The following is a 22,335-nucleotide window of genomic DNA, read 5'->3' on the forward strand; positions in this document are numbered from 1 at the left end:
CTTTCCTTCACGGCTGCACCTGAGAGGGATGGAGTGAGCCAGAAATCTGGAGCAGCCATCCATGCTGCCAGAACTGGAAGGCACTTCATGCCATGGTGTTGCTGAGAGGACTTTGTCCAGGATATTGTGAACTTACAGGACTGAACATTTCTAGTGCCCCAATATAATTTGGATTGTCCCCCTGTTCTGTGGTGGTTTCACATTTTGTTGCACTATTTTATACATGGGTGGGTGTCTTACTGTGTACTTAGATGCCCTTGTCCCATTGAAGCCCATGCATTCAGATGTCTAACTATCTGTGTAATCACATGCTTACAGTGCATGCAGAGAACATCTCTGCTCCTGTTATTCATTTGGTGCCTCCTTGCGAGATAGGACAATATCCTGGACAAACTTTGTTGAATTAAGTAGAACATCCATAAGGGACATTGGATTAACATGCACTTGTTTGTGTGTTATTGTAAGATGGCTGTGAGCTCATCAGAGCAGGTCTGTCTCTATTTAGGTCCCTGATCTTGGTGCATTTACACAGCACCAGGGGCGGCCCATCCATAGAGGCGAACTAGGCGGTCGTCCAGGGTGCCAAGTTAAATGGGGCGCCAAATGGTGGCGCAATATCATTGATGGGTTTGGAGGTGGGGGTGCCGATTGCATGGTTCGCCTAGGGCACCAGTTGCTGGCAGCTAGTCTAGGGCTGCCCCAGCACAGCACCCTAAGCTCGAAATAAGATATGCAATATGAAATCTTATTTCAAATCTATTTCAAAATTTGAAATGTGATCTACACAGCGCCAAATTTTGAAATAACATGCTATTTTGAGACATCCCTTAACCCTCGTTGAATGAGGGTTACCAGGATGCCGAAATAGCGTGCCCATTATTTCAAAGAATATTTTGAAATAACGAGTGGCTTGTGTAGACATAGGGTAACTATTTCAGGATACCAGAGGTATCCCAAAATAGCCATGACATACCCCTGGAATCTTTAGACACCACCGGAAGACAAATAATAATTGTTCCCGTCTTGGAGGACAATTCCTAGAATAAACTTAAAAAACAACAAGTAGTCAGGTAGCACCTTAAAGACGAACAAAACATGTAGATGGTATCATGAGCTTTATCAGGAGGGACCCAATTTTTCTAGGCACTACGCAAACACAGGACAAAAAAACAGCCTCTGCCAGTGAGTTTCCAGCTTTAATTTTAAATTGCTGTCTGTGATAATATTGTGCTGTTGGGATAGCCACATTACCCAGTGAGCAGCCGAGAGAGCACCCATGCTCTTCTACAACCAGCAGCGTGTCCAGCATCGGTTTTGCATAAGGGGAGATGATTAACATGGGCTACCCCATCTTTCCAGCAGGTGTCACTGCAGCCAATCAGAGGAGCCGCTCTGATGCATTTCAAAGGCAAGGTATGCTAATGCGTGGAGTGAACATGCATTAATGGAAACTTTTAAAAAGCTCTCCCTTAAGGCTGGCTCTGCAGATAATGCTCTGCCTTGAACTGATTATCGACTGCATTATCTTACTTTCCTCTCCTCATTCATTCGCTTGTAGCCTTTATCTTTAGTCTTTCTTTGCTTCTGAAAAAAAACCCACTTTTGTACAATGGATGTTTTATATTTCATATTAAAAAAGGACACATCTCCCCCACCTCCACCCTTCTTTTTTCTATGCACCAATCCTTGTTTCTTGGGGGAAAAGTTTCACCCCATTTATCATTATGTCAAGTCCAGACTCCTTTTTCCTGGCTCATTATTTCTCGGGAGCTATCTCCAGGATATGAAAGTGTGGCAGGAGAGAACACTTGGCTGAGGAATATAAGGATGTGGCTGGAAGATAAAGCTATTGTCTTCAGAGAGAAGATAAAATTTAGTGCAATAAAGTTCATGAGAGAAAACAAAAGGTACATCTGCCCGGACTTCAGCCTTCAAGCTGACATTGTGTAGGAGAGAAGATATTGGAATTATATTCTTCCCTGGTCCACCCCTTTAACTGTTAAATGTCTTTATGGAGCAAGGTGACTTTTATTTAATCTTTTAGTAGCTGCTGCAAAGCTCTGAGCATCCAATCGTAGCTCAGGGCTGGGAAAGATGCAGCCTGGGGAGAGGATCAGGCCAATCACACACTTTGATCCTGCCCGCAGACTGCATCTGGCCACTTGCTATTTTTATTCTGCTGTCTGTGCCACCAAATTTCCAGGCGGTGGCTCAGGCAGTAAGATCCTATGTAAATGGCTCATGGCTCCGGGTCGCGACACTATCCCAGTAGGGACTGGAGCTGCAAGCCCTTTGCCGTGTTTTTAATTCAAAGCCTCCAGACCCAGATAACGCTGCGGGGGGAGGCTAGTCTCTAGTCCTGCCTCTTCCGCTTCAGGCCCCGCCTCTTCATGGAGTGGAGTTGGCCCATGATGGCATACTAAAATTAAGTTGGCGCCCCTGTGAAAATTATTGCCCACCCCTATCCTTGACTATACTTTATCGAAAAGAAAATTATATAAAGACTATGAAGGGTTAATAAATACTTCATAGAAGCCAAATCCTGCTGTCATCTCTTGTCTTATATGTTTTGCACTGCAGCAGACTGTCTGGGATCATCTTTTCATTCTGTGTTTGGGCAGCGCCTAGCACAACGGGGGATCTGTGACATAATCAAGGTACAATTCACACTGATGAGCAGCTGAGCCATCCCTATCCTGTAACCTGGAGTGCTTCACAATGCCTTGCCATTTGCACTGCTCACAAACAGCCTGAGTGCCTGTGTGTATATGCAGCCTTCCAGTCACATTTGGGTAACACTCCGGCTCTCACCAGCCTCAACACACTCCCAGTCCTAGATTTTCCCTGGGAAATGTATGTCCTGTACTGTCCTGTTGTAGGTCTGTCTTTGTGCTAATAGAAATAACACACGTGTATCTTCTGACCCCAAACAGAATTTCCCAAATGCTTCCATTCAAACACACAGGTTTAGATAAAACAACAACAACAACAACAAAACAAACCCATGTTTATAAGCTACAAAGAGATAGATTTTAAGAGAATACAAGTAATAAAACAGAAAAGTCAGAAACAGTCACAAGAAAAATAAAGATAAAACACAACTAGTGCCCAACTTAACAACTGATGTTAAATTCAAAGCAAAGTTCTCAACAGTCTTACTTAGGTTAGAAATTTGTTTTATATTTAATGTCTGCTTCCTTTGTTCCCTCATGCAATGAATCGATGGACACTAAGAAACTCTTTTGAGATAACTAAATTCGACTTAATAACTCCTGATTTTACAAAATTGAAATAGCATGTCCCTAATACGGGGAAGTCTCAAAATTACTCTGAGATAGGCTCCATTAATGTGGATGCTTTACCTTGATTTAGAGCCCCAGGAAGCACTAGGGAGTAATTAGAATAATCAAATTACTCTGGGGAGTAGTTATTCCAAAATAGCAGCATTGGAGCATCCACACTAATGCTATTTCAAAATAGTAAGAGTTATTCCCCGAGGAAAGCAGGAGTGCAGATTGCAAAATAAGTGTCCCCTTATTTCATAATAACGAGCGTGGTAGTGTGGGCGCTCCGCTTATAAATTTGACCTGTTATTTCAAAATAAAGCCCTAGTGTAGACCAGGGCAAGAGAGGAAGGAGAAGGGGTGTCTGCCCCTTCTTTTTATACTCCTGTTCCCCTTTTGAGAAGCATTTCCAATGGGGAGCAAGGTGATAGTCAGTCGGTGCTTCTTTACTAGATTTTTTTTCCCTCTGACCCCCTTCTTGCCAAAGAATGGCCACTTAGCAAGTCATGGCCCATCAGTGGTACTTACACCTGGCTGTGACAGCAGCTTGCTCTTTGTCTCTGAGGTGCTAAATCAGCAACTTGCTTAAGCATGCACTTAAAGATAAGCATGTGCTTTGCTGAATCAGGACAGACTTAACTTGTTTAAAGTTACCCATAACCTTAATGTTTTGCTGAACTGGAGCCATGTTAAGGAACACTCTACAGGCAGACTTCTCTAGAAAATATACGTTTAGTCATGATCTCAGTTTATGTTTACCATAGACGATAAAGGAGAAGGGATGCCAGTCATAATAAATAAAGAACATGTCAGATCTTCTGCCCCAAGGGTTCTCAAATTCTTTCTTTCTCAGGCCCTTCCAACATGTTATAAAATCTCCACAGCTTACCTGTGCCACAACTATTGTTTTTCTGCATAGACAAGCCAGGACCAGCATTAGCAAAACAAGCAGAGCATTTGCCTAACCGGTCCCTCCCCACCACCACAGGGAGCCCCACTAAGCTAAATTGCTCAGGCTTTGGCTTCAGTGGAGATTCAGCTTTCTGCCATAAGCCCCAGAAAGTTTAATGCCAGCCTTGCTTGGTGAACACCTGAAACTTGCTCGCTGCCCTCTATGGGGGGCTTCAGGCCCCTGGCTGAGAACTGCTGTTTTGAACAACTTGAATCAGTGCAAATCTGTGAGGCCTGGTGCTACTCACCCAAGATACTGAAGGAATTAGCTGAAGAAATCTTAGAGCTATTGGCAATAATATTTGCAAACTCATGGATGACAGGAAAAGTCCCAGAAGACTGGAGAAGGGTTAATACAATGTCCGTCTTTTAAAAAGGGGGTGTACGTGTAATCACCATCAGGTGGATTTGAACTCAGAACCTCTGTATGGGAGCCTCTACTGTTTGATCTGAAAGCTAGCTGACTCTCAGCCCATGCTGTAGATGTCTCTTGTGTGTATCAGTTCCCATGCTGTAATGTCTCTTGTGCGTCTCAGTTGCTGTTGTCTAGATGCCACTGCATGCAACAGTGAACCACACTAGGGCTGTGTCTAGACTGCATCCCTTTTTCGTAAAAGGAAAGCAAATTAGACATATCGCAATTGCAAATGAAGCGGGTTTTAAATCCCCCCGCTTCATTTGCATAAACATGGCTGCTGCTTTTTTCCGGCTTGGAGCTTTGCCGGAAAAAAGCGCCAGTCTAGACGTGGATCTTTCGGAAAATAAAGCCTTTTCTGAAAGATCCCTTTTCCCTCTTGACATTGCATCACAATCTACATTACATCTTATTTAGAAAATACCGGACATTTATATTTTCTCAATTTGTTTCCCGAACAGAAAGCTCAAATACTGGATTGTCTGGTTCAAAACTGGACACCTGACAACCGTAAGGGTGGCTGGTTTTGTGGATAGGAGGAATGTGGTGGGACATAATATGCCTGGGTTTCAGCAAGGCTTCTGACTCAGTCCCTCATGACATTTGGATAAGTAAACTGGAGACAAGTGGGCTTGGTGGAACTACCATGAGGTAGTTCAACATCCGTGGTTCAACAGCCAATTACTGAAGAGTAACTATGAATGGAATGATGTCAGAATGGAGGGAGGTCCCAAGCGGGGTTCCGTAGGGTTCTGTACTGGGTCTGGTGTTGTTTGACTTCTTCATTAATGACTTGGACAAAGAAATAGGGAGCATATGATCAAATTTGCATAGGACCCAAAGCTGGAGGGTGGGAGTGGGGAGGGTTGTTTACACCTGGGAGAATAGGGGTAAAATTCAGAGGGCTCTTGAGAAATTGGAGAATGGGGCTAAGAGAGAACACAATGAAATTCAACAAAGACACATGGTAGGTGCTAACCATAGGGAAGAAAAGCCAAATGCACAAATACAGAGTGGGGATGTGACCAGGTCAGACCAGTGTGGAAAAGGCAGCACAGAAAGGCTAAAAGGCCTGCTAAATTAAAGGTGGAGAGCTTCAGGACAGTTAGCAGCAGCTGGCTGGCCCAGGGAGATTGGAGCCAGCTGACTCTACTTTAGGCCTGTTAGAGGCCTTTAAAAGCTGCCCCAGTTAGAAGGGGAGAGATGAGTGTGAGAGGGAAGTAGGCAGGGGGTAGACTCTGAGTGAGAGCACAAGCCAGCAGGGGAGGGAGTTGCAGGAGGCGTGGCTGGGCTCTCTGCCCCAGAAACCATTGGCAAGCCCTGGCAAAGTGGGAAAGACTGCCAGCCCAAATGCTGGCTGGAGAAAGAGGGATCCTTGCTACAGGGGTTAATTGGCTTGCCAGCAGCACTGCTGAGAAGGAGCTGGGGGTTATGGTGGATCACAACCTCCACATGAGTCAGCAGTGTGATGCTGTTGCAAAAGAAGCAAATGTAATTTTCAGCTATATTAACACAGGCAACTCATGAGCAGGCCTGCTGATGGGGGAGAATGGGTAAAGGGGCCAGTTGCCTTGGGGCCTGGTTCCAGTGGCTGTAGCCCAGGGGCCTTTAAATTGCTGCTGGAGTGGTAGGCTGCATGCTTTGGAAAGCTCTAAGGGCTGATGTGTATGGGAGGGGAGGACAAGGGCACCACCCTCCAGGCAACGCTGAGGGTCAGATGTCCTTGGCCTCACTCCTTCTGCCCTCAGCCCTGCCCCTTCTAGGAGCACAGAACCAACTCTGCGCTCCCCCCCCCCCCCCCACACACACATGTTGCCCAGGGCAAGAGATGCTGTTGGCTCTGAGCGGTGATAGTAGCACTCTACTCTGTGCTGGCTAGGCCTGCATTAGCGTACTGTGTCCAGTTCTGGACACCAAGTTATGAAAAGGCTGGAGAGAAACTGGAAAGAATGCAGGAGTGAGTGATAAAAAGATGATCCACAGGCTGGAATGCAAGTCATAGGAGCAAAGGCTGAAGGAGCTGAGAGAGTTTAGACTGGAAAAGGGGATGGGGAGGACATGGCAGTAGTCTTCAAATACTTAAAGGCTGCCATAAGAAAAGATGAGGAAACCTTGTTCTCTTGCCATGGAGAGCAGGACAAAAGGCAATGGGTTCAAACTACAGCCTAGCACATTTAGATTAAATCTTAGGAACAAACTTCCTAGCTGTAAGAACAATAGGACCATGGAACAGACTGTGGAAACTCCCTGTGAAAGCTCCTTCATTGACAGGTTTACTACAAAGGAAGCTGGGTAACCATGTGTTGGATAGTTCAGACAACAAATCCTGCATTTTGACAGGAGGGTTAGACTACATGACCCTTGCTGCCCCTTCTAACTCTGCAATTCTACAGTTTCACATATAATGCTGCTACCTCCATTTTGCCATGACATTATGGATCCCCAAATGGTGATTTTTTTCAATATCGTCTCACAATGCACAGCTTGTCCAATGATTATTACAACCGGGCATAGGGTATGGAGACAGGGATACACCATGTCTCAGAGCTTGGTCCATGCAGGGGTTACGAGGCGCTACCAGAAGACAAACAGATTTGTTTGCGTAAAAAAGCCCCGATCGCGAAAATGGCGATCGGGCCTTTTTTGCGGAAAAGCGCATCTATATTGGCATGGATGCTTTTCTGCAAAAAGTGCTTTTGCGGAAAAGCGTCTGTGCCAATCTAGATGCTCTTTTCCGCAAATGCTTTTAACGGAAAAGTTTTCCATTAAAAGCATTTGTGGAAAAGAGCATCTAGATTGGCACAGACGCTTTTCTGAAAAAGCACTTTTTGCGGAAAAGCATCCGTGGCCAATCTAGACGCGCTTTTCTGCAAAAAAGGCCCGATCGCCATTTTCGCGATCGGGTCTTTTATACACAAACAAATCTGAGCTGTCTACACTGGCCCTTTTGCGCAAAAGGACTTTTGCCTGAACGGGAGCAGCATAGTATTTCCGCAAAAAGCACTGATTTCTTACATGAGATCATCAGTGTTCTTGTGGAAATTCAAGCGGCCAGTGTAGACAGCTGGCAAGTTTTTCCGCAAAAGCACTTGCTTTTGCGGAAAAACTTGCCAGTCTAGACACAGCCACAATGTATAACATTGTGTTAGAGAGGCTTAGAAGCCTCCTGTCGACCTGTTTCACAGCGCAAATCAATCACCTGAGAGACCCCAAATGCAGATGTTGTATATAATGTCATCTATTTCACTTCTGAATTGGACCTTACTTAACAGGTGGCAATATCATTGCCTGCATTATTTAACCCTTTATAAACATTATTGCTTTTCATTAACAACTAACACTTATTAATCACTTATTGCCCCTTGATAGGCTATTATAGATGTGCCTTGAATACAAAGCATGGTCCCTATATTCTGCCAGGCCAGGCCCAGGGGACAGAGTGTTAAGTAGGGGACCTTCGTTGTTGGCCTGCAGACAGGTTCTGGGCACCTCCCAGATGTCACAGTAGGAACCCACCCAAGACCCCTGTGAGTTAGGGCAGTGTCATTCCCATTTGACACATGAGGAACAGTCACAGTGCCAGATTTATGCACAAGTTAAATGAGCTACAATTTAGGGCCTCAGATTATGAGAGGCCTCCATATAAACAAAAAAGACTAGTTTTTGCCAGTATGCCTATATACCAGTATACATGCAACTATAAAACGTTGTTTCTATTTTTATTGTCCTTTCTGTTGGGATAATGCACATTTTGAGTAATGCGATGGGGCCTCTCACACTTGACATAGCTTAGGATCTCTGCATGTCTTACTCTGGCTGGGAGCATTGACATTAAGGGCTCATTTTTTAGAAAGGCTCAGCACCTGCAGCTGCGCTCAGATTTTCCAAAGCAGCAGCAGCTCCCCTTGGGAACAACAGACAATCTGCCCCCCATAGAGAAGGAGAGCGAGAGAGAGACAGAGAAAGATGGGAGTTGTGGGGAGTAAGGCTCCTAAAAATCTGACCCCATCCACAGCTGCAGAGCACTTTGGAATACCTGGCCATGTCCAGAAGACTCCAGTCTGAGGTGTGTCTACACAGCAAAGTTATTTTGGAATAAAAGCTGTTATTCCAAAATAACTATGCAAGCATTTACACAGAAATGCTGTTATTTTGAAATAACAGAAATCTTATTCCAACTTCTGTAAACCTCATTCTACTAAGAATAATACCTATTCCGAAATCGCTATTTTGAAATAAGGCGTGTGTAGACACACCACTTCTGCTATTTCGAAATAGCCCCTCACCAGGGCCATTCTAAGTTATTCCTCCTGGGACTCTAAATCGAGATAGCACATCTACATTAGGGAAGCCTGCCTCGGACTAATTTTGAGGCTTCCCTGCAGTGTAGACGTGCTATTTCAAAATAAGCTATTTTGGAATAACTATTCCAGAATAGCTTATTCCGAAATAAGTGTTCAGTGTAGACGTACCCTTGTGGCTTAGTGCATGAGCCTCTTCTACTACATGAGCTAAAATTCAGATGGCTCTCAGCTAAGGCTGTAGAGCAGACTACCCGTAAATTAGTGTATATAACCCACATCCATGTATAACCTGCACCCTTGTATTACCCATGGTTTTTCTATCCTGTGTAAAAAAAATAATAATTACCTGCAGAAATGTATAACCCGCAGAGACTTCTGCAGCAGCCCTGGGCACTTGACCATCAGCATGTAAAGAGCAGATACAAGGCGATGGCCATCCTGCTGTCAGAGAGCCGGCCAGACTACGGGAGGGGAGCCACACTCGTGCCCAGACCCGCCACGTGCAGCTGCAGCCAGGTGCCACCCACCCACCCTCCTCCGGGCGGGGGGAATGGAGAGTGCAGCGCAGACGCGCTGGAAGCTCTTCAGGCTCTCCCTGTGGCAGAGCTAACCCAGTTCTAATGGGGAGTGGGCAGAGACGCTTAGGGGAACTGATGCTCCTGGAGTAAAAATCAATTTACAGAAGATGTGGACATGTATGCTCCATGTGGGGTGGGGTTTGTAAAAACATGTATAACCCGTGGGTTATATTAGCTAATTCACGGTAATTATTCTCTCTTCTGTAAGCAGTCTCAGTGCCACAAGATGGGGCAATGAACCACACCCATAACTTTCCCAACATCACCAAAATAGACTAACAGAGCTGGGAGGAGAACACAGTTCACAGGTCCCAGTCTAGTGCCTTAACTACAAGTTCAATAAATTGAAGTAGCTACCTCAGATTTCCTAGCCTGTCCATACCATCTTTCATTCACCCAGCACTTTGCCAACTACATGTGCCAATAACTCTTCTCCCTCTCAACTCCCCCTCCCACATTAGATATGCAACATTCCTGCATCAAAATAAGACTTGTTTTCCTTTCTCATTGCCTCAGCATTAAATATTTGGCTTCCACATCTCTTATTTAAGAAGTGTTCCCATTCCATTTTTTAAATTATTCATAACAAGCCATAGGTTTAGTAAAGCAAAAGCAACAATTTTTTTTATCTGAGCACATAATTAACGCACAAAGTCTAATGCACTGGCTGATTTAAACATATTATTGAATCACAGTGCTCATTCTTTGTAAGTGCTGGGAAACCTTAACACACTTAAAAAAGCAGTGATCTGACATTTGTCACTGAAATGTGACGATTACACGAAATTAAATTAGACATCCTGCATGCAAATTTTCAAAGAATAACGTTCCTCTGTGTAGTAGTCTCCCACCTCTGCCCATAATTGATAGGCAGAGATTGACTTTTAAAGCTTCAAATCAGCTTTGAGGTTTGGATGATCTTTTAAACAGCACAAGCTTTCATCTCCAGGTTTTTTCGTTGCTGTTGCTGAGAACAGTCAATCAGTTAGTGGATTTCTGATCAATATCCTCATATTCATTAGCTTAGATAGGCTCTGTATTGAGAGGACAGCTGTCCCGACAGTGACATTCATGCTGTCTTGATCACTGGATCAAGCCATGTCTAATGCTCCAAGTGGAAATACGATGCATTCAGATGCCACTTGAGTGTCGTGAATTCCAGATGGCAAAATCATACAGATTTCCACCATAATTTCAACAACCACTGCCCATCTGTGAAAGACTCTCTGGAACACCTCTGCATCAGCATCAACTTCTTGAACATCAGCTTCAGAAATGAAGCTATATTGACAACCATATACAAAAAACCAATGTATCAACCACACCCACCTTCCTAGATACAAGAAACTACCCCAAAAGATCCCAAGAAATCAGTTATCTACAGCCAGGCATTCAGGGGATGTCTACACTACCCCGCTAGTTCGAACTAGCGGGTAATGTAGGCATACCGCACTTGCAAATGAAGCCCGGGATTTGAATTTCCCGGGCTTCATTTGCATAAGCCGGGCGCCGCCATTTTTAAATCCCGGCTGGTTTGAACCCCGTGCCGCGCGGCTACACGCGGCACGAACTAGGTAGTTCGAACTAGGCTTCCTAGTTCGAACTACCGTTACTCCTCATTCTACGAGGAGTAACGGTCGTTCGAACTAGGAAGCCTAGTTCGAACTACCTAGTTCATGCCGCGTGTAGCCGCGTGGCACGGGGTTCGAACCAGCCGGGATTTAAAAATGGCGGCGCCCGGCTTATGCAAATGAAGCCCGGGAAATAGGAAATAGGAGGGTAGTGTAGACATACCCTCAGATACCATAGAACAGGTTCCAAAGAGAAAGTCCATTTTGACGGCACACTCCTAGTTGTCACCTATTACCTCACACTGGAACCCATAAGGGTACCATCAAACAGCTACAACTTATATTCAGTGGGAATCATATCCTGAAAGAAATCTTTCCTCAGCTTCCTCCTTTGGCCTTCAAACAACCTCCCCAGCCTCATCATCAAAAGCAAGCTTCCCATAGCCCTCAACTCAAAGTGGTACCAGGGCCTGCCACAACAACAGATCAAAACCTGCAGACATCTCTCCACTGCAACACTGGTCTACATCCCCACAACCCATCTTTCAAGAACCATGGGTCACACCCATGCCTACCACAACATGTGGAGTAGCTCCTCCAGTGCACTAAATGCCCCAGTAACAATGATGAGGATGAAACCAGACAAATGCTGTACTCTCAAATGAACTTGCACAGGAACATGCAAAACACCTGTGGGGAACATTTTTCACAAAACAATCATGCTACATCTGACCTCTCAGGCCTTGTCCACAAAAGACACCAGCTCAACACTTTCAAAAATGAACCTGGGAACTTAAATTCATAATTTTTCTAGACACTAAAAATTAGGGACTGAAAAGAGACATTGGCTTTATGGATTATTACATCAGTTCATAACCCACGAACATCCTTCTGCATCTGCCTCCCCGCCTACTTTCTTTCCACCCTGTCAATGGAGGGGTCTGAGCAGGCTGACTTAACCAAGTTCCTCTTGGTTTCTGAGGACAGGACAAGGAGTAATGGGCTTAAAGTGCAGCAGGGGAGGTTTAGATTGGACATTAGGAAAAAAATTCCTAACTGTCAGGGTGTCAAATATTGGAATAAATTGCCAAGGGAGGTGGTGGAATCTCCCTCTCTGGAGATATTTAAGAACAGGTTAGATAGACATCTCAGGGATGGTGTAGACGGAGCTTGATCCTGCCTTGAGGGCGGGGGGCTGGACTCGATGACTCTCGAGGTCCCTTCCAGTCCTATTATTCTATGATCTTATACTTATCTGTGACACTCTGAGTACATTTCCCTGACCTGAAGAAGAGCTCTGGGTAAGTTCTTAAGCGTGTCTCTCTCACCAGCAGAAGGAGGGCCAATACAAGATATTACTTCATCCAGCTTGTGTCTCTCGTGAATTTCATGGTCATTTGTCTAGGATGCAGGAATCAAGATGAGTGATGGGCAAAGTTTATTGCAAATAAAAACCAAGGTAGCCACGTACTTATCCAAACTTTATGTGAGTTTTCAGAAACTCTTGGGATTGCTTATTTGGCCCACTAATCTGGCTGGGATGAGCTTTCTTGCAAGGTTTCTGGCACTCCTGCTTCCAATTAATCCAAAAAATATTGAAAAAGCTATTCTCCTGACATGAAATCCTGCCTCCATTTTAACTCCCATGGATCCTAGACTTCACCCAGGATATTTTGGGACTTAGACATCTAATCCTGGTGGGAAGTTGCTACAATCTTGTAAATCAATTGCAAAAGAGAGAAAAACAATCAAATTATCCACACTTTTAAAGATCTCCATCCTGGTGTCAGCTCGGTCTAAACTTGAGTTTCAGATAGAAGCTATTAGGGAGGGGAAGTTCTGCTATTGAGGTCAAACATTTGTTGCGGGGTCTAGTGCTTAATATAGTGAATAGTCCCTTTGAAGTAAATGTTGATTCACTGTGGAAAGCCTGCACCCAGTATAGGATGCATGACTGGATCCATAGGTTCTGCTTAGCACCATATAGCTGGATAGGTTTGTTATTCCTTCAACTTCCAACCAACAGCAAAGACCATGTTTCAAACAAAGACTTTGGTACAGGAAGACAGAAGTGACTCTACTGCCATCTATTTAACTCACAATGTAATTGCCATGACTAAGGGTTGTTATTCTTCCCAGAGCACTTCCACCATCAACACTAATTCCCACTTCTTCTGGGATAATGTTAGAGTCCAAGGCTATGTCTACACTATAGCCTTTTGCGCAAAAACATATGCAAATGAGGTGAAGCGTGGAATATCGCTGCACCTCATTTGCATAATTAATTAGGATCCATTTCTGCACAAGAGGCTTTTGCACATTTTTTTTTCAGGAGAGGCTACTGTGTAGACATATCCCTAGAGTTTAAGGCCAGAAGGAATCATTAGATCATTTAGTCTGGTTTCCTGTGTTTTGCAGGCCTCTTACATGACCCAACCCCAGCACACTAAACCCAACAACCAAAATGAGACCTAAGTATTCCACCTGCGAAGGAATAGACTATTATATGTCAGAGGGAGAGAATAGGAGGGACCAAGGTACCCCAGCATCTGAAGCCCCTGCAGCAGTAGGGTAATAATTAAGTGTGATATACCCAGGTAAATCTGGCAAGTGATCTACATCCACATGTTGATGAAGAAAGCTGCCACTTTCTCCCCACCCCACCACGGCCAATCTGTCTGGGGTGGGGGGTGGGGGAGAATTCCTTCCTGCACCTACACATGTGGATTACTTAAGTTTTGGCATTGGAAAAGGTTCAGAAAAGGACAACAAAATAGCTAGGGGTTTGGAACAGGTGCCATATAAAGAGAGATTAAAAAGACCGGGACTTTTCAGCTTAGAAAAGAGGAGACTGGGGAGAATGGGGGGGGGGGGGGGGGGGGGGGGAGTGCTGTACAAGCATAAATGGTGTGGAGAAAGTGAATAAGGAAAAGTTATTTACTTGTTCCCATAACATAAGAACTAGGGGTCACCAAATGAAATTAATAGGTAGCAGATATCAAATAAACAAAAGGAAGTATTTTTTCATGCAGTGCACAATCAACCCGTGGAACTCCTTGCCAGAGGAGGTTGTGAAGACCAGGACTTTAACAGGGTTCAAAAAAGAACTAGATACATTCAGAGAAGTTAGGTCCAACAATGGCTATTGGCCAGGATGAGTAAGAATGGTGTCCATGGCCTCTGTTTGTCAGAAGCTGGAAATGGGTGATAGGAGAGGGATTGCTTGATGATTCCCTGTTCTGTTCACTCCCTCAGGGGCATCTGGTATTGGCCACTGTTGGAAGACAGGATACTGGATAGATGGACCTTTGGTCTGACCCAGTATGGCCGTTCTTATATTAAGTCTTAAACCCTGAGCATGAGAGCAAGAACCAGCCAGCCCAGCACCTGGGAGAGACAATGCCCAGTGTCATTGAAGAGATCTGGCCCCATCCAGTGTCCCATCTCCAGCCATGATCATTCCTGATAGTTCTGAGGGAAAGTATACAATAGTGATGGTGCATTGTGGGAGGAGGGAGACTCCTTTCCTGATCTCTGTCAATGCTCAGCTGAAACTCTAATATAAGCTGTAGAGCTTAAACAGGAAGTGAGCCCTGTCCCCTACCATCACAAGCAATCCCAGTCATACAATCACACTCATACATTTGTCCAGCTCGCTTTTAAAACTAAGTTGTTTCCCCCTCAAATTCCTACTGGAAGCCTGTTCCGGAGCCTCGCCCCTCTGATGGTTCAAAACATTTCTTCTAGTTTCCAGACTGTATGTATTTGCTTGTTCCTGAACCAACATTACCCTTTAGCTTACATGGCTATTCACGCTCCATGGTATTCACCTCCCTGATATAGTTTTAGAGAACAATCATATCCCCTCTCAGCCTTCTTTTTGCCAAACAACACAAGCCAAGCTCTTCCAGGTGCTCCATTTCCCTGATCATCACGATAGCTCTTTGTACCTGTTTCAGTTTACAGTTATGTTCCTGAACATGGTTGACCACAACTAGGCACAGTATCTCACAGGAGGTCTTACCAATGCTCTAGACAATGACAATAATCAGGCCTATATGAAGGAATTTCTGAGGGAGAGGTCTGCTTTTTTTGTAAATGCAGACCACAATTTTTTTAAATATAAAGGAGTTCATAATATTCATGCAAGGTGCGTGCCAAAGGCTATGTCTACACAGCAATGTTATTTCCGAATAACATCAGTTATTCCAAAATAACATGGTGTGCATCTGCTCAGCAAGCCGTTATTTTGAAATAAATTCAAAATAACTGGCTTCTTACTCCGACTCCTATAACGCTCATTGTATGAAGAGTAAAGGAATTTGGGGAAAAAGTGCTCAATTTTGAAATAACTGCTGTGCCGACAGCGCCAAAAGTTGTAATAAGCTATTTCCACTTAAGCTATGCAATTAGCGTAGCTGAAGTTTCGTAGCTTATTTCGAGTTTAGGCCTGCTGTGTGGATGTGCCCTAAGAGAGGTTAATGAAAAATGTGAGTGGAAACTGATTGGTAAAATGATTTTGTTATAACATACTAAAAATGTATACAGTAATAAAAGTTTTATAGAAATTACCTTCTGGGAACTTGCTGTAATACCACTGAATTAATGCTGAAAAATAATATTCCAAAATATTCCAGTCTTTGTCTTCAGAGTTTTTCAGTTAAGACTATATGGCTAGTAGTAGTGAAATAGACTTTAGGTAACAGCAAACTTTTCTTCACGACAGTAAATTTACAGCCATGTCTAAGACATATTCATAGTGGCTGTGTCTACACTGGCCACGAGTATTTGTGCAAGAACATTGACATTGTAATGTACAAAATCAGTGCTTCTTGCGCAAATACTCTGATGCTCCCGCTCAGGGATAAGCCCTCTTGCGTAAGCATTCTTGCGCGAGAGGCCAGTGTAGACAGCAACGTTAATTTCTTGCGCAAGAAAGCCCGATGGCTAAATGGCCATCAGAGCTTTCTTGCACAAGAGAGCGTCTACACTGGCACAGATGCTTTCCCAGTGTAGACGCTCTTTTGCGCAAATACTTTTAACGGAAAAACTCTTCCATTAAAAGTATTTGCACAAAATATTGCCAGTGTAGACACAGCCAGTTAGTTTCCATCTTTGAGGAGAGTTTGAAGCTCCCGTCTTCTAGGGAATTTCAAGGCAAAGATATCCACCACTTCATCCAAGTCCACTTTGGCGGCATAGTGGAAGTGCATCTAAAGGGTATGAAGTGGGGTACAGGATCCGGAGGGGACAGGTGGACAAAGGAGTGTGTAGAGAGCAAGCAGGAAAGCAGGATTGTTCAGGGACACAGGGATAATCTGTGGAGGGTGGGGTATGAACCTGTACTGTAGGGAATATGGGTTGGCCTGCTGGGAAGGGGACGAGGGGACCGCAGGTATGGGAGGGTTGGTTTGTGCACATGGAGAAACCAGGTTGAGATGGGCAGGGAAATGAAGCAGAGTTTAGGAGAACTCTGCAATGCAAAGCGCAGGGAGCTCAGCACCATGGGGCTCTCTGCCCCCATCCTGCACCCTGCTCCCTCTGGGGGCAGCTAACTCTGCACTTCCTCCGCCCCACCCGCTGCTGCTCATGGTACAGGAAAGGAAGCCAGACTGGGCAGGGCTGGGGGCTGAGCCAAAGGGGTCGGGGCTGTGCGAGGGAGCCGCTGCCTGGGAGGGCTCGGCAGTGCTCCAAGGCAGCAGTGCCTGGGCGCTGAATGGGTGTCTGCCCTAGGCCAGCAAAGCAAGGATGCCCTTTCCACACCATCCTCCCTGGGAAGCCCTGTGCTCCCCACTTACTCCCTGCCCCCACTGATTCCTGCTGCACAGCCCCCCCAGCCCAGCTGGTCCCTGCATGCAGGGGTGCCAGGCACTGAAGCCCACATCTCCTCTGACCTTTTCCCTCAGCCTCTCTTCATTCCCTCATCCCCCAGTGCCCTGGGCCACATGCCGAGCAGAGACCTCCCAGTGTGAGCGAAGAGCTGCTGGCAGGCACCGCTCCGACGGTTTGCATGCACCATTTCCCAGGCGCTGGAACCAGGGGCGCTTCTGTAGCCATAATAACCCCCAAGCACCTATTTTCCATGAGCAGCATCTAACCCTGTCAATGCCCCTGCCTTCTAGCTCGGCTGGTTCATCAGACTCCCCTCTCACGTTTACTTAGGAGACCATGGGGGGGTGCGTTCACACCCTTCGCACACCCCTCCCCTGTGTACAGGCCTGGTCATGCTCCTCTGTCTCTCCTGCAAACGCCTCGTCTAATCCAGCCAAGCATCACGTTTTCTTATTTATGATTTAATTATTTATTTAAAATATTTTGCACAGTTGCATCGCATTGGTGGCTCATAGTTACACTGTGATCAGCCCACATGCTCGGGTCTCACTCCTCCTGAGCTGTTTTCAATTGAGGAGCCCCCAGCTGGTAGCAGAAATTCTTATTAGACCGTATGTCCATGACCTTGTACTTTATACTATTGAATTCCATCCCATTTCTGTGACTCCAAGGTTCACCCAGATTTCATTAACACATAACTTCCTTCTGTGCAAGCTCATTAATAAAAATATTGAATAGGATTGCTTCCAAGACTGATCCTAGAGCATGTTAAATATTTTGGAATTAGTTTTAAAATAATTTGCTAGCCTTTCTGCAGTGGAAGTGTTTGGTAGCTCACATGATATTCATAAGTAGTTCTCAGGCTATGTGGGGGTTAGGAGTGATTTTTTCAAGGAGTGATGTCATTAAATGAAAGGGATTGTTATGATTAGAGGGAGGTGTGAGGTGTATGCGTAGAACTTTATGATGTGTGACTTTTTATTCTATACATTAAAACTTTAAATTTGTACCAAACCTTTTATGGCAGGACCCTGTTCTCATGATACATAGAACTTAGTGGTGGAAAATGTGAGGTTGATCATTTAGGCTACAATCTGTTTTATACAATCCCTATGGTACAGGGTGTAAATCAGGACAAGACTTGATGTAATGAAACCTACCCTGTAGTCAAATCTCTGAGATGCATACAGTTATATGGACCGATGCTCACAGAAGCCAAATGATGAGTCAAATGTTCACATACAATGACAATTAAATTGTGTTCACAGAACGCTCACAATAGAAATCACACTTGCGTTGTGTACTGCTGACCTAATATAGACCCACATGAGTAGTCCCACTGAAGTGGGTAGGGTATGAATTCAGGCATGTGCTAACTACCTTCCTGAATCAGGTTCTCAATCTCAATATAGTATATATAGATCAATGTATGAAAGAAACCAGAACCACTTACCTGTCTGCAAATCAAGCAGTGAAGTGAAGAGGCTGGAAAGCTGCATAGAAGACAAAGAATGATGGATTGGTAAGTTTTTTAATCCAAAACACAACAGAAGCCTAGTGTGAATGTCTTTGTCATTTCAGTTTTCCCAGAATTCTACTGAATGAAGCTACTGCATTCTCCAAAGCATGCAGGACCTGTCAGCTCCTATGTTGTCAAGAGCACTTCTGAAAATTCACGCAATTTATTGAAGTACCTAAATAGGTGCTATTATTGATCTTCATAGAGCTTGGAGTAAATAAGAGATTTTTTTAGTTTAGTTATGAGTTTTTTAGCTCCTAATTCTGTAAAACAATCAAATGTACAAAAATGAATACACATATACACACAGTTTGAAATTTTTTGAAATTTTTAGCTAATCCAAAAGTGAGGAAAAATGTATTGGGGTCAAATGAAATGTTACATTTATATTTTGAGAATTTTTTATCTTTAATTTTTTTAAAAATACATAATATTAAAGGGAAATGTCAAAATAAACTGCTGCATTTTTTCAGAATTTTTGTTTTGCTTGGCTTGCAATCAAAACAATTTGGCAAATTCAACACAGATTTGGGAAATGTTTCAACCCCAATCTGTGGTTTTTAGACAAATACAAGGGCTTTGACAAAAACAAAAAAAAAGATAGACCTCTCTTCTCCTCGTATTTCAAAAAATCTTGTCTTGTCAAACTACCTGCTCCTCTGTTAAGTGATTCTGTATTGTTGGTTTAATTAAACATTGCCTCTTAGAATTATAGTTGGTACAGATGTTTGCATGGGACTTGAATCAATAACTTCTGAATTCCATGTGATGATGATGAATGGGTGAAGTTACAACAAAATTGAATCAGCAGGACCTGAAAATTTAAGCTGGAAGGCTCACAACAATGACTGGATTTTGTATGGGCTTTCTAGAATTTCCTGTGTGGAAATTCCACTTTTCAACCTCTCCTGCAGAGCTTTGTTCCTTGGATCCCAGTGAGCATCTCAACATGCAACAATGACAAACAATGGACGAAGAAAGCTAAACAGACCTTTTCCAGCCTTAGAAGAGTTTGAGTTTTAAGTGGTTTGTCCAAACAGGGTTTACTGAATCCAAACTTACACAAACATCCCTTGTAATGAGACACTAACTAAGCTTTAACCCAGAATTAATTCTTGGGCTAAGACACGTTATATACAAGATTTTGTGGATGGGGTATATGAGTATATAAAATACTGAACGATATAGAGAAGGTAGATCTCCCTATTTTACAGGGTGGGTATGAATACATGCCAAGCAACCTTGTTTATGCATTTAAACCAGTATTCACGGAATGATTTGGAGAGTTTTGGTTTTGCTTTTTTGCATTATTTACTCAGTTCAGTAGTTCATGAGGGACTGAACCTAATACCTTATGGTGCATTTACCCAGCAGGGCTTAACTTGAAATAAACTACACAAATGGAGGTACATCAATTGCATAGCTTATTTCAAAACAACTTATTTCGAAACTGGGAGTGTCTACACAGCACTTATTTTGAAATAGAGCACTCTTCCTACAACTTTTCTTGCTCCTCATACAGGAGTCAGAGTAAGAAGTCCTCCAGCTTGACAGTATTTTGACATTATTTCGAAATAACTGCCTGCTGTGTAGACATGGACTGAGTTATTTCAAAATAACGCTGGTTATGCATACCTTAGGGTACGTCTACACTGCAACACTATTTCAAAATAACTAACGGTATTCTGAAATAATGCTAGCTATCTCAAAATAACGGTGCAGTGTAGACTCACCCGCACATATGCTTGATAGAAATGAACTGGTTAAATAATGGCAACACAACAGTCTGTGGCTACAAACTTGAATATGTAAGCTACTTTGCTGGGGATGTGTTTGTGTCTCCCTGGGGTTTGATACAGGGAGAACAAAAGCTCCAGATCCACCTGTTCCATTGACTACCATGGGAACTCTAACATTGCAGAGTCCTCTGACCTCTCAGCAGAGCCTCCATCCAGCTGCAATTAAATGAATCAGTCAAGTATCTAACCAAATCATTTGCAACTAGGATGAAGCACACCCGTGCAATTTCTTCAGGTCAATGACTGGGGTGATGACAGTAAATTAAAGGGCCATAAATGCTCGGTATATATTCACTGAGTACAAATATAGGTTTCCCCAAGTCGCTTGCTGGGTCAATAAGCAGACCAGGCACTGGGTACAGAGACAATTGTACAAGCAAAATTCTTGTGACCACACTCTTTGCAAGGTAAGACAGTGTAACAAATTGGGTGACATATTAGAGAGGAGTCTAACTCAAACTCTTGACACGGATCCTTGTTGGCTAAATACACTCAGCAAACAGAAACAAGCAAGTAACTAAGAATGGTACAAAGCAAAGCTACACTTACAACCCTCTTTCCTTGAAAGAAGAAATCCTCCTCATTCATAACGCGTGTCTATCTGCACATACCCCAAATTCCCTGCCTTTTTGGTTGCCGTTATTCCCTGCATTATCTGTCCAATTGGGACAGCAAATCATTTTGGCAGGGTGCCTGGTCTGCTTATTGACCCTGATTCAGCAAAGAATTGAAGCAGACATTTAACTTTAAACCTTGATCCTAGATTAAGATTTATGCTCTATAGATATTGCTGCTATGACTAAGAGATGCATTTCTAGAGAGCTATATGGATTTCTACAAGATTTTAACATAAAGGGGGTATAGCCCATGTCTAAAGGTTTGTTTATACTAGAAAGGGTTTTGCCAATATAAATGTATCAGTATAACTATTCTGAAAAATGCTCCTACGGGGCACCTAATTTTCTCTGGCAAAAGTGTTATTTTGCCAATAGCAATAAGCTGCATCTCCATTATCCTCTTAGCTTTCGAATATTTCTCTAACCTAAACCTTTTGAGGTTCATTTGCTACATTTGAGAACTCACCACACCAGACTAGCTTAAAGGAACCACTTACCAGCACAAAGCCACATTTTGCCTGTTTTGCTTTGTGTACAAAACTTAGAATCATAGGGTTGGAAGAGACCTCTGAAGGTCATCGAGTCCAACCCCCTGCTAAAAACAGGACCAATCCCAACTAAATCATCACATCCAGGACTTTGTTAAGCTGGGACTTAAAAAACCTCTAGGGATGGAGATTCTACCACCTCTCCAGGGCTGTGTCCAGATTCAGGGTTTTTTTCGGGAAAAGTAGCCTTTTTCCGAAAAAACTTCACCTGCGTCTAGACTGCAGCCGCGTTCTTTCGAAATTAAATCGAAAGAACGCGGCTTTTCTTTCGACAGCGGTAAACCTCTTTCACGAGGAAGAACGCCTTCTTTCGAAAGTGCTTCTTTCGAAAGAAGGCGTTCTTGAATGTAAATAGGGCTTCTTCGAAAGAGAGCATCCAGACTCACTGGGTGCTTTCTTTCGAAAAAGCGGCTTGCTCTTTCGAAAGTTCTGCGTGCAGTCTAGACGCTCTCTTTCGAAAGAGGCTCTTTCGAAAGTATCTTTCGAAAGAGCCTCTTTCGAAAGAGGCTTGCAGTCTAGACATAGCCTAGGTAACCCATTCCAGTGCTTCACCTCCCCCCCCCCCCCCTTTCTGTAACTCCCTACTTTGCTCATGGCACAGAAAGTGCAGCCTTCCTCCCTCCCTAAGATCTATGTCATGCTCTTCCATTAGCACCTTGAGTGCTATGGGAAAGCAGCAAATTAGCCAATTTTCCAGGTTTCACAGCACTGCACAGTGGGTATCAAAGCCAAAGACAGGAGCTCTCTGTGTTTTCTATGCTAGCACCTGACATGTTGCTATATTTCACAAGGCCACCAGAGGGGGCACTTGTTCTTCAATGGAAGCATAATACAAGTCAGAGGCAGGATTCAAACAAAAGAACTTGAAAAATAATAGATTCTGGGGTCTCTTTCACCAAACATGATCATTTCTGCAG

General features: G+C 43.8%; 1 protein-coding gene across 1 annotated transcript in view; it reads right to left on the reverse strand.

Annotated features, from left to right (window-relative positions):
* HABP2 (hyaluronan binding protein 2) overlaps positions 1-22,335 on the reverse strand; it is a 53,748-nt gene that overhangs the window by 20,065 nt on the left and 11,348 nt on the right. The window contains exon 2 of the mRNA XM_075935450.2: positions 18,389-18,428. Within this exon, the coding sequence (XP_075791565.2) occupies positions 18,389-18,428 (40 nt within the window). The remainder of the gene's footprint in view (positions 1-18,388; positions 18,429-22,335) is intronic.

Source organism: Pelodiscus sinensis, chromosome 8 (assembly GCF_052426305.1).
Source record: "Pelodiscus sinensis isolate ZL-2025 chromosome 8, ASM5242630v1, whole genome shotgun sequence".
NCBI classification, from domain to species: domain Eukaryota; kingdom Metazoa; phylum Chordata; order Testudines; family Trionychidae; genus Pelodiscus; species Pelodiscus sinensis.